This window comes from Schistocerca piceifrons, chromosome 4, assembly GCF_021461385.2.
Source record: "Schistocerca piceifrons isolate TAMUIC-IGC-003096 chromosome 4, iqSchPice1.1, whole genome shotgun sequence".
Taxonomy (NCBI): Eukaryota; Metazoa; Arthropoda; class Insecta; order Orthoptera; family Acrididae; genus Schistocerca; species Schistocerca piceifrons.
This window is the reverse complement of record NC_060141.1, coordinates 122,615,520-122,631,726: the sequence shown is the minus strand read 5'-3', so window position 1 is coordinate 122,631,726 and position 16,207 is coordinate 122,615,520. Positions and strand designations below refer to the sequence as shown.

Sequence of the window (16,207 nt, the reverse complement as noted above, 5' to 3'; positions counted from 1 at the left end):
GTTCTGAGGCATCAAGGGATCACCAATTTAGTATTGGAGGGCAGCGTGGAGGGTAAAAATCGTAGAGGGAGACCAAGAGATGAATACGCTAAGCAGATTCAGAAGGATGTAGGTTGCAGTAGGTACTGGGAGATGAAAAAGCTTGCACAGGATAGAGTAGCATGGAGAGCTGCATCAAACCAGTCTCAGGACTGAAGACCACAACAACAACAACAGAGACTTGCCGACAATCATTCTTCCCATGCGCTATTCGCGAGTGTTGCAGTGCTCAGTTAGTGGTACAAAAAGCACCCTCTGCCACACACCGTTAGATGGCTTGAAGAGTAAGATGTAGATGTAGGTGTAGATGTAGATTTGCCATGGAAGGGCCTGGTGACTATAGTGAGACGAAATGAACAACATCGCAAGTTGTATGTTTGTAGCAATTAAATAATAATAAATACAAACAATAAATAATAGTAAATAATAATAAATACAAACAACGTTCATTTCGTTACGTAAACCTACGATTTTCTCGTTGTGCAGAAAACTGTTTCTTGCCCCTGATGTACAGGCCGCCTGGCAAAGCAGGTTGACTTGGCAGGCCGACACTGTTTCCACACAAAATGCTGGGAAGGATCCACTCCTACTCTCCTTGCCATACTGTTGTCCTGAGTTCATCCAGGCTGAGCCTAGGAAATTTCTGCGTGATATAATTTTTTCTAGTACTGATAACCCAGCAATGTATGCAGAGCTTCTATAATGTTTAGAAAAATAGGGGAGTACTGACAGAAATGAAGCTGTGAGGGCAGACTGATAGTCACACTTAAAAAATCCTTCGCATTGCGTACGAAATACTTGATTCCATGTCCAAGTCCCAGTCCTTCACCCAAGTTCAGTCTCCTACCGAGTTTCGAAGGTAATTTTTCGCTCTCACAGCTCTAATGAGACAATACTATATTCTGAAACTGTACTAACCTTCCCATTTACACTATCTAATCAAAAGTATCCAGACGTCATTACTTAATGGGGACTCAACTACTAGATGTCTCGGGAGGCGGACCTGAAAGGAGGTGGGAAGTACTGTGTTGTAGGAGGAGAGGCAGTAACAGTAGAATGGGTGGGTCGGAAGAGCTCGGTATCTTTGAACATGGATTCATCATTGATGTCGAGTAACAGATCCAAGAAGTAAATCTCAACTCTTCTAAAGCTGTCCAAGACGACTGTCCGTGATGTGATCGTGAAGTGAATATGTGAAGAAACAGCCACAGCCAAAGCATGACCAGGCAGACCTCACGCACTGCCTCACAGTGACCATCGATTACTGCACAAGATGGTTTTAAAAAAATCACATGAGATCAGTGAAGGGAATCACTCGCAGGTCCAAAGTGCTTCCAGCAGTCCAGGTAGCAAAATGACCGAGCGTAAGGAGTTAAAAACTAATGGGGTAAAACGCTCGAGCTGCTCCTCATCAGCCATGCGTCTTTGTAGGAAATTCTAAGCGACGGTTGGACATGTGTAAAGAGCAACGCCACTGGACAGTGTATGAGTGGAGACGAATAATTTGGAGTGATGAATCACGCTATGCCTTGTAGCAATCCGCTGGTAGGGTTTGTGTTTGGCGAATGCCTGGAGAAGTTTAGCTGCCATCAGGTGTTGTGTCAACAGTGGGTATTTCTCATAGCTAGGGTGTGGCTCCCTTACTACTCTTAAGAATGCGCAAGGATATCAACACATTTTGTAGCATTCTGTACCGCGTACAGTTCAGGAAGAGTTCGGAGGCGATGATAGTTTGTAACAGCATAACAATGCACCGTGTCATAAAGCAGTATCTGTGTGGAAGTAGTTTGTGGGCAGCAAAGTCCCTGAAATGGACTTGACTTCCCCGAGTCCCAATTTAAACCCAACGTCATACCTATGGGATGAGTTAGAACATCAGCTTCGCTCCAGACACCAACGTCCAACGTCACTACCTTCCCAGGTTTTGGCACCTGAGAAAGAATAGGCTGCCATTCCTCCACACTTCATCGAAAGGGTCCTCAGCAGAGTTGAAGCCGTCATAAAGGTGCAGGGGAGATATACCCGATATTAAAGTGCTTCAATAGGTAACCACATACTTTTGATCAGTCAGCGTACAACAAAAGTCTTAGGTATGGAATTTCAACATATTGTCTAATGTAGGACCAGAAACTTTTTATTTGATGAAGAGTTTGCTGGAAATCTGTCACAGTTGCAGTACATAAACTCGTATTTTGGCGACTATTTTCGAACCGACTGGTTCATTCTGAAGCCGGACCTACTGAGGCTGCAAGGAAAGTGCCTGATCTTAATGACAAAAATCTAAAATTGGCAGTACATGCATCACACAGTGATCGTAGATAAATGTCACAATATATACAACATATATACAAATCTAAAATTGGCAGTACATGCATCTCACAGTGACCGTAGATAAATGTCATAATATATACAACAGCATCACTCGGAAAAAGCCTCATGGAACTTCCGTTGTTATCTACTAGCTTCGCCCTAAGTCTGTAATGTTGTCCTGTGACTTCCATTATGGATATTCATCATCCTGTGCTATGCACTACAGATGCACTTTAGACGAATGCCGAGTAAAGCTTCACACGACTATCTGTCCACGCTTGTTCATCTGTACTAGTGGCCCGGCCCTAACGAGCACGACGTCGACGGGGCGTTGACCTCTACCTCGTTTCCTTTTTACAGAAAAAGCTTTTTCTAAAACAACCGATTGGTTTACATCCATCCTACAAAACCTGCCAAACAACTTTTCGATAACGTAATAAATTAATTTTGTGCTCAGACACTCTTACGACGCCGAATAAATTCAAAGATTACTTAAATTAATATTTTTTTGGTAATTACAGAACACTCAGGCTTTTGATGTTAAGGTAATAATTTACAACGAATACTGCATGATCCTTCTGGGCAGTCTTTATTCAAATCAATAGCGGGTGCCGATTAAAATTGTGGGACGGCAACACGCGAGAGTTGCTGCTGCCGGAGAAGCAATAAATGAGCAACTAGAAGCGGCCAGGCAAGACCGGAAGTAAGATCTTAGGTCCGATTAAACGTTACCTTTGATTCTCCGGAGCTTCTCCGTTTCAAACTGTTGTCATCGTCCAGCAGAACAGAGTGCTTTTACGAAATATTGCTATAAACATTTTGAAAATAGTCGATACATAAGAGTCCGCTAGTGGCGGATAATGTGTCCAGAAGCATGTTGATGTCCTTCGTTATTATTTACAAGTGTTGCATAATGCTAGCATGCTCAGGTACCGTCCAAGTGACTTACACGATTAACTGTTGCTCAATATTTTCATACACAAGGGTGTGCTGAAATGAAATTGAGGCGTAGCACCGTATACCGATCCTGCCTTGGAGGCGGTTAAGTGGGAGATGTGTCTCAGAGCTGGATAGTGACAGATGGTGACGCGAGACTGGACGCGCACTAGTTTATGTTACAGCCGATAGAGGACAGTATTGGATAGGGGGACTGTGATTTTAGTTTCGATTGTGCCCACTAGAGTGCACTAAAGTAATAGAATGTTTTTCATAAACTGTTCTAGTATTTTCAGAAAGTGTTATTATGTCTTTTTGTGTATGTAAGATGTTATAAATGTGTTTTAGCAGTATGAATGATGCGTGAGTGTGATCTAAGGCTATTATGAAGATAATTGTTTAACGAGTTATGTAGTAGGATTTCATGTGGGAACATTTCGAAAAAGTATGGATGTGGACAAAGGGGATTTTTGTAGAATAGATTTGTAAAGTAAGCTTATGGTAAAGGGAAAGTTAACTCAGGTATAAATAACAATAGTAAATAACTTTATGCATAAACCAAAATTCAGCAGTCGTTAGGTTTACTATTTTGCGATTGGCTATTAATGAAAAGCGCGGATTGACGTGGGAGAACGTTATTTTGCTATTGGATGTTGATTAAACTGACCAGTTTCAGAATATATTGAGGACAAAATTTCCAACCTTTCATTTCGTGTGAAAACTTTCTCCCGAAACGTAGATTAGTGACTTTAATTGGAGCCTGATTCACGTCGAAGTACAGTACGTTTCGCTCGGCTTCCCTACTGATGATATGCTGAGACAATGTTCACAGGTAGGTGAAGGTTAGTCGTAAAGGGACGGAAGGAACCGCGCCGCCGCATAATGCCTCCGAATTTGTTATGGGAAAACTCTTAAAGTTTTTTAAACAAAACAAAAGTTATTAACATTCTACATCTGTATTCTTCATGTCCACATATTTGCGACTTCTGGTGCTAGAGGGCTCCGAATTTTAGAGTGCAGCTTGGTGATGCCTATCGTAACCATGTCGGTGCGTGAGGGTTGGGTTGTCTGTGGGAAGAGACCAAACTGCGAGGTCATCGGTCTCGGTGCGTGAGAAACTGCGCGTGTAATCAAGCTTCGGATTCGCAGGCTTGGTCTACACATGGATCGCCCACTCCTTCAGCATGACAATGCAACACCAGACGAGCGCTGCGACATCTGCAACAATCCGACCCCTTGGGTTCACGGTCATCGACCGGCCCCTATACTGTCCCGACTCGGCCCCATCCGATCTTCGTCTGTTTCCGAAACTTAAAGAGTACCTTCGAGGATTTCTCTTTGATGGTAATGAAGCGATGCAAGCACCGGTGAAGACTGTGGCTCCGTTAACAGTGTTAGATATTCTATCGTGACGGTGTCAAGAAACTGGTCTCTCAGTGGGAGAAATGTATTCGTCACCAGAGTGACTATGTGGAGAACTAGATACGTAAATATGAAGACTAAAGATGTATAATGTTAATAACGTTTGTTTCACTTAAAAAGCTTTAAGAATTTTGACATAAAAAATTCGGAGGCATTACATTTCAGCACGCCCTCGTATATAAACGTACATGGAAACTGCCAACACCAAGGAACAACGGCCCGAATAAATCCTGACTCGGAAGCTGTGTGGACAAGTGTATGAGCAGTATGCGTATACCAGTTTTTTTGTTTGCATAAAATACAAGCAATGAAATAAGTAGTTGTAGAGAGAACTTAAATGAAATTTTTTGTCACTAAACCTCGAAACGACGCACTATATGCAGATCAGTACTAGGTACAGAATATATAACCCACAAATTGTCTTAAGCAGTTTGTCACGTAGATAGGAGAGGTTGACAGTTTTAAATTCCCGGGATTACAACTCGGTGATGAGTTCAGTTGGAAGGAAGGTACCACTGAACTGCGTAAGCGAGTAACAGATCGTTATTTGCTATGCGGATGTTGTCGGAAATAGGTGTAAGAAATAAAAGAATCTGGCGTAGTTTGTTTTTATTCTTTAATGTCATGCAGGATCAAATTCTGCGTTAAAGTGTGGAATACCATTTTTGTGAGGTACCAACGCTCTGCAGTGGTCGCTTCAAGGAAATAGGAATACAAACTACTGCTTCCAAGTAACTTTATGCATTTCATAAACAATTAATTCTTATACCAAAGTAACAGCACTTGGATCGATACTAGGAATAAAAATAATCTACACAAAGGTTTAAATTCATTTACTTCCCTCCTGAAAGCTGTCCACTATTCAACGACACGCAGTTTCAATAACTGGCCACCAGTTTAGCTGTTAGTAAAGTACAGTCTACAGCTAGCTCAGAGGCTTATGGTCCCCTCCTTCTGTTACACTGACGAATTCTTTGGTTGAACTAACTGATGTAATTACCATCTTACGATATGCAGTGTTTATCTCATTACCTGTGCAACAAGTAATATCTATTAATTGTACCAAATATCGGGTATTACGCCAAATCTGGCTTCGGCACCTATTCAGTGCAGTACTGATGTACTTACCATCTTACAACAGACAGTATTCGTCTCATTACCTGTGCAACAAGTAATATCTATTAATTGTATCAAAAAACCCAGTATTTCGTCAAATCGGACTTCTGCACCTTTTCAGTGCAGTAAAGCAGTCTGTGAAAGTAACTGTTGTAACCTGCTTTCTGTTTGATGACATATGGCCACCTTAGTCTACGAATCATCTAATTCACTACAGTGTATAAATACTTAAATGTCTACGATGGGTTTGATATAATTTTTAAACTAAAATATGTTTCACAATTTTTATTTATTCCACAGTCTTGAGATACATTTCACTTATACCTATGGTAGGAAATTTAGGATAGCACTTCTTTTGTAAATATGTTAGGTATTTTTGTTTTTATGAGTTGTGCTACATTCTTGAGGAACCCATCATTACGGATCCATGAAAGAACGTGTGTCTATCACAGAGATGCGTGGTACGAAAGGCTTCAGCAGCAGTATTGTAACGTTCTGAGGCCTAACCTAGTTGCGATATACCGCTTATTTCCGGGTTCTGCATCTACTTCTTGTGGGACCGCACTTTACTTGACCGAGCGAGGTGGCGCAGTGGTTAGACACTGGACTCGCATTCGGGCAATTCTGATTTAGGTTTTCCGTGATTTCCCTAAATCTCTCGAGGCAAATGCCGGGATGGTTCCTTTGAAAGGGCCCGGCCGACTTCCTTCCCCGTGCTTCCCTAATCCGATGAGACCGATGACCTCGCTGTCTGGTCTCCTCCCCCCAAAAACAACCCAACCCAACGCACTTTGCTTGCGGCAAGATGACTGAGTTTTAACAAAATTTTCAAATTTTCAGCCCCTTAACAATTTTATATTGAACAGTCGAAGTCTCTCAACCACCCAGTATAAAGATAGACTTACAGTACCTCTACGTAATAGATAGCTAAGTTTTATCTTTAACAGACGACAGTACAATAGTTAAGTTTTATCCCCGACAAGGATTAGCTCTGCGATTACGGCCCCTCTTCAAGATTTTGAAGTCATTTCGACTATTTTTCGACCGTGACTGTCTCAAGAAATATGTAAAGGCTTTTTTAAAATCCCGCTACCAGTCACAAACTTTGTCGCCTATTGTGTTATTTATTTAGCGACATGTTTCGAGGGTTATACCTCATCTTCAGGCTAAATGGCATTACAAAAACAACTTTACAATAAGTTCATACTGATGATATATAGTCTTTTCGTAAATGTTGTGGTCATCCTGTGGATGAAAGACTATATAACATCAGTATGACCTTATTGTAAAGTTATTTTTATAATGCCATTTAGCCTGAAGATGAGGTATAACCCTCTAAACATGTCGCTAAACAAATAAGTAACACAATAGTTGACAAAGTTTGTGACTGGTAGCGGTAATTTACAAAAGCCTTTACATATCCCATTCCAAGATATTTATGCTGTTCTCTGACGTCTGACTTGTCAGTCAACAAGACTCAGTGGAACCGAAAACACAACTGAAAATGTCCACCGCAACTCTCGACGAAATGTCATAAACAAACATGTTTTATGGACCACGGCCATGGCCATTCCTTCGGTCAGTTTATTTGTGCTGGTGGTGTTACAGGTGCGTGCAGCGGCTGGGGGCGCTGGTGGGTCCCATCGTGCTGGGCCAGTTCCTCGCCGACATCGTCACCATCAGCGCCGCCGCCTTCGTGGCCACCGTCTCGGTCAGTCAGTCACTATGTGCTCCAGTAAAAGAAGAGGAGAAAAATAAAAATAAAAACATTGGTTGCCGTCCTGCCAAGCAACCTCGTTCCACGTCATGTTTGGGGGATTGAAAATGACGAGCGAAAACTGCAGTCTATGGCCAAAAGTTGCTAGACTGTTGACCTACTTCTTAGCTAAGGTTGGTAATCAGGCTTGTTCGATGACACTCGACTTAGCCTGTTTGAATCCTGCAAGAGGGAAAAATTTTCGTCACTAGTATTTCGTCGGCAAGAGGGCGAGTGATGACGGCATAAAGTTGTTGATCAACAGTCATTGTCTCAATCTGCTAGATTCGAACCTCTCCTTGCAACCTGATTTATTGAATGTTGAAGGAAATAGCATCTGCATTAGTGGAAGGTGCTTTAGCAACTAGCTAATCAATTGCTTAACACACATGAAAGACCTAAAACATTTAAAATTAAAATTAATATTCTAATAAAAATAACGAATATCACTCCACGAACAAATAGAAAATAAATACACAGTTTAAAAAGAAAAACTTCATATCACTGATCCCACAAAACAATATTTTTAATTAAACCACTTAGCCGCAAAAATAGGACCTTCTCCATGGTCTAGGAGGTATCAGATCCTGTTTATGGAGAATGCCTTCGAATTTACTAGGGTAAGATAATTTGCGATGATCTCCGCTAGTGCTCGTTAGGTCAAGTGAAAAGCCCTTCCGTAAATAAATAGTAACGTTGACACTGGTGCCAAAGCCACTTCAAACTAAAACAATTGCAAGAGGTTGGAAGACGCTTGGCATATAACGATGTACATGGAAATGAACGAATCAGTTACCAACAGTAATTGAACATCTTTCTCTGGGACTTTTGATGAGTGTGGTTAATAAGCTCTAGCAAACTCAGACGAGGACTTGAAACTTCCTGGCAGATTAAAACTGTGTCCGGATCGAGACTCGAACTCGGAACCTTTGCCTTTCGCGGGCAAGTGCTCTACCATCTGAGCTACTCAAGCACGACTCACGCCCCGTCCTCACAGCTTTAATTCCGCCCGCCAGTACCTCGTCTCCTACCTTCCAAACTTCACAGAAGCTCTCCTGCGAACCTTGCAAAACTAGCACTCCTGGAAGAAAGGATATTGCGGAGACATGGCTTAGCCACAGCCTGGGGAATGTTTCTAGAATGAAATTTCCACTCTACAGCGGAGTGTGCGCTGATATGAAACTTCCTGGCAGATTAAAATTGTGTGCCGGACCGAGACTCGAACTCGGGACCAGCAAGGATCGCAGGAGAGCTTCTGTGAATTTTGGAAGGTAGGAAACGAGGTACTGACGGAATTAAAGCTGTGAGGGCGAGGCGTGAGTCGTGCTTGGGTAGCTCACTTGGTAGAGCACTTGCCCGCGAAAGGCAAAGGTCCCGAGTTTGAGTCTCGGTCCGGCACACAGGTTTAATCTGCCAGAAAGTTTCATATCAGCGCACACTCCACTGTAGAGTGAAAATTTCATTCTGAGACGAGTACTTATCTGGCAGAGTAAATACAGCGTGTTACGAAGTTGGCACTATTAATGCATCTTCCGATAGCATGCAAGTATCAATGACTTTGGAATGTTTCCAACTACTCATATGTAGCATTTATTTTTCGTTTCTATTTAGTATCATTCTCTAAATTTTTTCAAGGTGTTCTTCCACTAAACTATCAATCTTTATTTTTGTTCATATTATCACTATCATCGTCATTACAATCATCATCAGTCATTTAACATCCAGTGTGCGATGAAATCCTCCTTCAGATTTCTCCATGTATTGCTTTCATCAGTGTTATGCATTCATGTAGCCCCTGTATGTTTTCTAGCGTCATCCACACTCAACTATTACGTCGTCGTTTCGGTCTTATTGAAAAATATTCAAGCTACTGAAAATAGATGATTTTGGAAATATAAATCCTTCGCAAACAGTTTGATTTTGCAATACAGGGGTTCACTAATATCGAGCTACATTCGAAGTACATTTGTGGCGGAAGATAAATTAAGTGCAGCTACTGTCGAATTAAAAGACGTATTTCTTTCGAGGAATATTAATCGTTATACACTCCTGGAAATGGAAAAAAGAACACATTGACACCGGTGTGTCAGACCCACCATACTTGCTCCGGACACTGCGAGAGGGCTGCACAAGCAATGATCACACGCACGGCACAGCGGACACACCAGGAACCTCGGTGTTGACCGTCGAATGGCGCTAGCTGCGCAGCATTTGTGCACCGCCGCCGTCAGTGTCAGCCAGTTTGCCGTGGCATACGGAGCTCCATCGCAGTCTTTAACACTGGTAGCATGCCGCGACAGCGTGGACGTGAACCGTATGTGCAGTTGACGGACTTTGAACGAGGGCGTATAGTGGGCATGCGGGAGGCCGGGTGGACGTACCGCCGAATTGCTCAACACGTGGGGCGTGAGGTCTCCACAGTACATCGATGTTGTGGCCAGTGGTCGGCGGAAGGTGCACGTGCCCGTCGACCTGGGACCGGACCGCAGCGACGCACGGATGCACGCCAAGACCGTAGGATCCTACGCAGTGCCGTAGGGGACCGCACTGCCACTTCCCAGCAAATTAGGGACACTGTTGCTCCTGGGGTATCGGCGAGGACCATTCGCAACCGTCTCCATGAAGCTGGGCTACGGTCCCGCACACCGTTAGGCCGTCTTCCGCTCACGCCCCAACATCGTGCAGCCCGCCTCCAGTGGTGTCGCGACAGGCGTGAATGGAGGGACGAATGGAGACGTGTCGTCTTCAGCGATGAGAGTCGCTTCTGCCTTGGTGCCAATGATGGTCGTATGCGTGTTTGGCGCCGTGCAGGTGAGCGCCACAATCAGGACTGCATACGACCGAGGCACACAGGGCCAACACCCGGCATCATGGTGTGGGGAGCGATCTCCTACACTGGCCGTACACCACTAGTGATCGTCGAGGGGACACTGAATAGTGCACGGTACATCCAAACCGTCATCGAACCCATCGTTCTACCATTCCTAGACCGGCAAGGGAACTTGCTGTTCCAACAGGACAATGCACGTCCGCATGTATCCCGTGCCACCCAACGTGCTCTAGAAGGTGTAAGTCAACTACCCTGGCCAGCAAGATCTCCGGATCTGTCCCCCATTGAGCATGTTTGGGACTGGATGAAGCGTCGTCTCACGCGGTCTGCACGTCCAGCACGAACGCTGGTCCATTGAGGCGCCTGGTGGAAAGGGCATGGCAAGCCGTTCCACAGGACTACATCCAGCATCTCTACGATCGTCTCCATGGGAGAATAGCAGCCTGCATTGCTGCGAAAGGTGGATATACACTGTACTAGTGCCGACATTGTGCATGCTCTGTTGCCTGTGTCTATGTGCCTGTGGTTCTGTCAGTGTGATCATGTGATGTATCTGACCCCAGGAATGTGTCAATAAAGTTTCCCCTTCCTGGGACAATGAATTCACGGTGTTCTTATTTCAATTTCCAGGAGTGTATTTGGTTAGCAGACAACCACGTTAAAATAATGAAAATACACATCTGGTTGTGCAGCCCCAAATCATGAAATACATGCATCATAAAATGTGAAACAATAATAACAAAACAAAACCACTTGGACAAACGCCCATGTCTTACATAGTAGTCATGAAGTAAAATCATTAGGGCGCAAAATCCTCGTCTTACAGTTAGATTCGTCCACTTGCGTCCTTGGAGGTATATCACACTACTGCTCGACATCCACAGCGTCCATCAGTCTTCAGTAAAGTTTCGTGTAGCATCCACTTGGTTTCTTTTTAGGTGACTTACTTAACACGTCGGCTTGTACAGAGGCACTAGAGCACAACTCAACGTGAGCTCACCGCCTGACTGATTGTTCCTCCTTGTTCAACAGTGTCAAAAGAGGTCCATACAGTTGAGAAATCCGTTGTGGCTATCAGCTGTTCGTACATTAACCACATTATCGAATCTGTCATGGTGGATTGCTTTTCCGAGCCCTTGAACCAAGTCCAGCTTTCTTTCCTTTTCCTTTCCGCGTAGTACTTCTGAGTTCTCCTCAATATATCTATTAGTTGGGGCCTGTCTCTTACATACGCTTGGCTACTGGGGTGCATCTGTTCAACAACTTACGAATGGGTATCCTGATGATGAGGGCCTGACTAGAAAAGCGTTGCTGCGTGTTTTTATTGTTTTAATTTGATTGTCTGTCCATAATGTACAAATCCCCCCTCACTTAGTTTCTGTCTGCATGTTCGAGCTAATCTCAAGAACTACTGTAGGGATTTTAATACGGATTTCATTAACAGATAGACTAATTCACGAGGTAGGTTTTTGTATACAGTTTATAAATATTCCGTGAAAAATGGCTGAACTATAATGAATTAAAGTCCTCCACCGCTGTGTAAATGATGCCATTACCAACTAGCACTGAATGGTGGAACTCCTTAGTATTATCCACACGTAACATAAAGTCCCCTCACGCGTTTTTCTGTCTGTATATTCGAGCTAACCTCAGCAACTGCCGTAGGAATTTTGATATGGTTTTCACTAACAGATACAATGATTCACTAGTAAGGTTTGTGTAAACAGGAGGCAGGTTTACGGTTGCTCAACTGCAGCGCCAGACAGGCGAGAGTACCTCCAGCGGGAAACCGGTGCGAGCTGCTGCCCACATCCCAAATGCCCTGCGATGTAGGATGTATCAGATTTTAGGCTAATACGAACAATTTTTTTGGTATATAGTTAATGTTTACGGGATGTGAAGGCAAATGTGGGTAAAAGTCAAACAGAAAACATAGCTCGCGACAGACTGACGTTGGGGTTCTAGTTGGGCAGCTAGCAATTGGCCGTACCTTGCACCGAATTGGTGCCAGTCCAGTGGGCCTGGCAGATTGGTAGCTCGCATCTCCTGTCACTGCCCTGAGGTGTCACTCCAAACGCCCATTAAACGCGAAACAGGTAACATTTGTGCCTCCTGGGGACTTTCCCGGTATGCGCTGCTTCGATAATTTAACTCATATGAAAGTTGAAGGAAGAAACCTCTCAACCAAGGTCGCATTTGTAAAACCTTTATTTAGGATGACCGGTTACCTTCAACTGATCTGTGAATAGTGTACATAAAGTGTAATTAAGTAAGTGACTATGAAAAACAACGTCCAATGTCACAAATATAATACGTATAATAAGTTATGGCTTCAGTTGTCAGAGACTGTGGTCAAAGTGTGTTTGAGCTGTGATTGCGTAAGTGTGTGAGTGTGTAGTATGTTATCTACGGTATTTGCGATGAAGGCCTTGTTGGCTGAAGCTCACTTTCTGACAGTCTTTTTGCTATGCCTATCTGCGACTCAGCATCTCCGCTATATGGTGGGTAGCAACTACATTTTTCATAATACTGATGAATGAATTATTGCTGCACATACCTCGATAAAGGTTAATATAAGTACCCAATTGGAGCTATAGATATATCTTAATAAGCTAAATAGTTGACGTAAAATGCTTCGGCAAGTCGAAGATACGATCAATCATTACAATATGTTTCACCAAGTCCCACATTACAAGTCGCATATTACATTACAGATACAAGAGCACTGCAGAACTGATAGGCGGCGGAAGCTGCTAAAGAACATGTTGACATTAGTGCCGCTAAAGGTCACTCCTGCATTTATATCAACGTCATCTACAAATCTAAATATGTAATTTAAATAAAAATGTGGTAACTGGCATAAAATTATATTATTTGAACCTTCTTAATGTCTTCAAAGCTCTGTCCTCTACAGTTTTCATTCCCACACTTCCTTCCATAACCAAACTGACTATTCCTTGCCTCAGGATGTGTCCTACTAAGCGATCCCTTTTTATAGTCAAATTCTGCTTAACTTTCTCTTCGACGCAGTTCGATTTAGTGCCTCTTCGTTAGTTATTCCATCAACACATATAATCTCCAGCACTCTCTTCTGGTCTACAATGCTAATAGTCTACGTCTTACTTTCATGTAAGGCTATACTCCAAATACTTTCATATTATACTTGCCAATACTTAAATCCATATTGGATGTCAACAAGTTTCTCGTTTTCAGAAACGCTTTTCTTCATGTAGCCGACCTGCAGCTTGGATCCACCCTGCTTCGATCATCATCAGTTTCCTTATTGCCGAAATAAAATACCTTGTCTACTGGTTTTAATGGCTCCTTTCCTGATCTAATTCCCTCACCGTCACTGGACTTAATTTTATTGCACTCAGTTACTCTCCTTTTACTTTTCTTGATGTCCATGTTATAACCGTTTTTCAAGAGTCTATCGAATTCGTTCAACTGACCGTAAACTCTGTCTATGAGGAAACTGCTTTGTCATCGATAATCGTCAAAGTTCTTATTTCTTCTCCCTGGACTTTAATTCCATTTCTAAATTTCTCTTTGGGATAATATTAGATACATATTTGCAGTTGGTAGAAATCTGCAGTCAGAGACAAATTTATTCTTAATCTCGTCATCACTGTGTTCCCTCTTTGCAGCACAGTAAAAATTTAAATCTCTTTATGTTCCTTTACTGCTTGCTCAGTTTACGGATTGCCTGACATGGAGGATACGCTACATGATTTTGTTACTCCCTGCACAATTACAGCCCTTCTTTCAAGTCCTACAGTACGTTTTCTGTACAAGTTGTTGACAACATTTCGTTTACTGTATTTTATCCCTAAGAAACGTAGTATGGAGTCAATTTTTAACATTAGAAACGAAACTTCCTGGCAGATCAAAATTGTATGCTGGATCTGGCCTCAAAACCGCGAACTTTGCCTTTCGCGCGTAAGTAATCTAACAACACTACCCAACCACAGCCAACGACCCGTCTTCACAGATTTGCTATCGCCAGTACCTCATCTGTTACCATCCAGACTTCACAGAAGTTCTCTTGCGAAACTTGCAGGACTAGTACTCCTGGATGAAGGAATATGCGGCGTCATAGCTTAGTCACAGCCTGGGGGATTGTTTCCAGATTGAATTTTTCATTTTGCAGCGGAGTGTGCGCTTATATGAAGCTTTCTGATAGATTAGAACTGCATGCACGACCGGAATTCTAACCTGCGACCTCTGCATTTCGCAGGTAAGTGCTCCATTGACTGAGGAAAAATTCATATCGGGATTTTTAACAGGTCACCACCACTTCATCGACGTTTGACTATACCGGCAAGAACGCGAGATTTCAAATCTTCGTACCACTTCCAACAACAAAATGTAGAGTAAATGTATAAACGTATAACACAGTCTGTTGATTTTCTGGTTTTAATATGAAAATTGTTGTATTAACTTAAAGTATATAGCATAGCTTAGTACCAATAAAGAACATTGGTTTAAGGAAACGCCCTCATTATGTTGCAAAACATGCATCTATATAATGCGAGGGACATTCAGTAAGAAATGACAATTTAGGTTGCAAAAATGCGGAATTTCCTAAGGGACGTAGTGGAATAATCCTGCTTCAGCCACTGTAGTTTCAAAAAGTTCCGATAGTTAAGTAGCCTTCAAAATGGCGTCTGAAATAGAGGTGCGTTCGAAGCAGAGAGCTGTCATTGATTGGTTGATTAAGGAAGGATGCGAAAGAAGTCGGCCATGCTCTTTCAAAGGAACCACTCCGGCATTTTCCTGAAGCGATTTAGGGATATCACGGAAAACCTAAATCAGAATGGCCGGACGCGGGTTTGAACAGTCGTCTTCCCGAATGCGAGTCCACTGCGCCACCTCGCTCGGTTCTGTCAATGAATTTCTTTTGGCGAAAACCAGAGCGTCGCAGATATTTATAAGCGCTTGCAGAATGTCTACGGAGACCTGGCAGTCAACAAAAGCTAGGTGAGTGGTTGGGCGAGGTGTCAGTCGTCATCGCAACAAGGTTGCGCAAACCTGTCCTATCGGCCACGTGCCAATAGACCTAACACAGCTGTGACTTCTACAGTGTTTACGTCGCCACAGATATGCAAACGAGCTTCTCCTTCTCCACGACAACTCAAGGTGTCACACTAGTCTGTGCACCAGAGAGGAGAGGAGACCACAACACTTCATTGGACCGCTCGTCGTCATCCACCCTACAGCCCAGACCTCACACCTTCCGACTTCCATCTGTCTGGCCCAACGAAGGATGCACTTTGCTGGAAGCAGTACGTGGATGATGAGGAGGTTATTGATACAGCAAGACATTGGCTCCATCATCGACCAGTAGAGTGGTACCATGCGGCCTACAGGTCCTCCCGGTAAGGCCGTCGCACTGAATGGAGGCTATGTTAAAAAATAGGGCTTTCTAGCCAAGAGAGTGGAGACTAATGTGCTATATTGTAATTCTGAATAAAACCAACCTGCTTTCAGAAAAAAAGTGTTGCGTTACTTATTGAATGCCTCTACCAAAATGATGTCACTTCCCAACTATTTAAAAACTTAAAATGCATGATGACCCAAATCTTTAGGGACGTAATTATCTTTGTTATATACACCGAGATAACAAAAGTAACGGATTGTCTCCTAATATCTTCCTTTTACCAGGCGCAGTGCAGCAGCTCTCGACGTGTCATGGACTCAACGAGTCTTTGGAAGTCCCGTGCAGAAATACTGAGCCTCGCTGCCTCTACAACCGTCAATTATTGTGAAAGTGCAGCCGGTGCAGAATTTTATGCACG

General features: G+C 43.1%; 1 protein-coding gene across 1 annotated transcript in view; it reads left to right on the top strand.

Annotated features, from left to right (window-relative positions):
* The window catches only part of LOC124795650 (odorant receptor 4-like), a 92,241-nt gene that overhangs the window by 48,241 nt on the left and 27,793 nt on the right, over nucleotides 1-16,207 (top strand). The window contains exon 4 of the mRNA XM_047259723.1: nucleotides 7,432-7,534. Coding sequence (XP_047115679.1) covers nucleotides 7,432-7,534 — 103 coding nt within the window. The remainder of the gene's footprint in view (nucleotides 1-7,431; nucleotides 7,535-16,207) is intronic.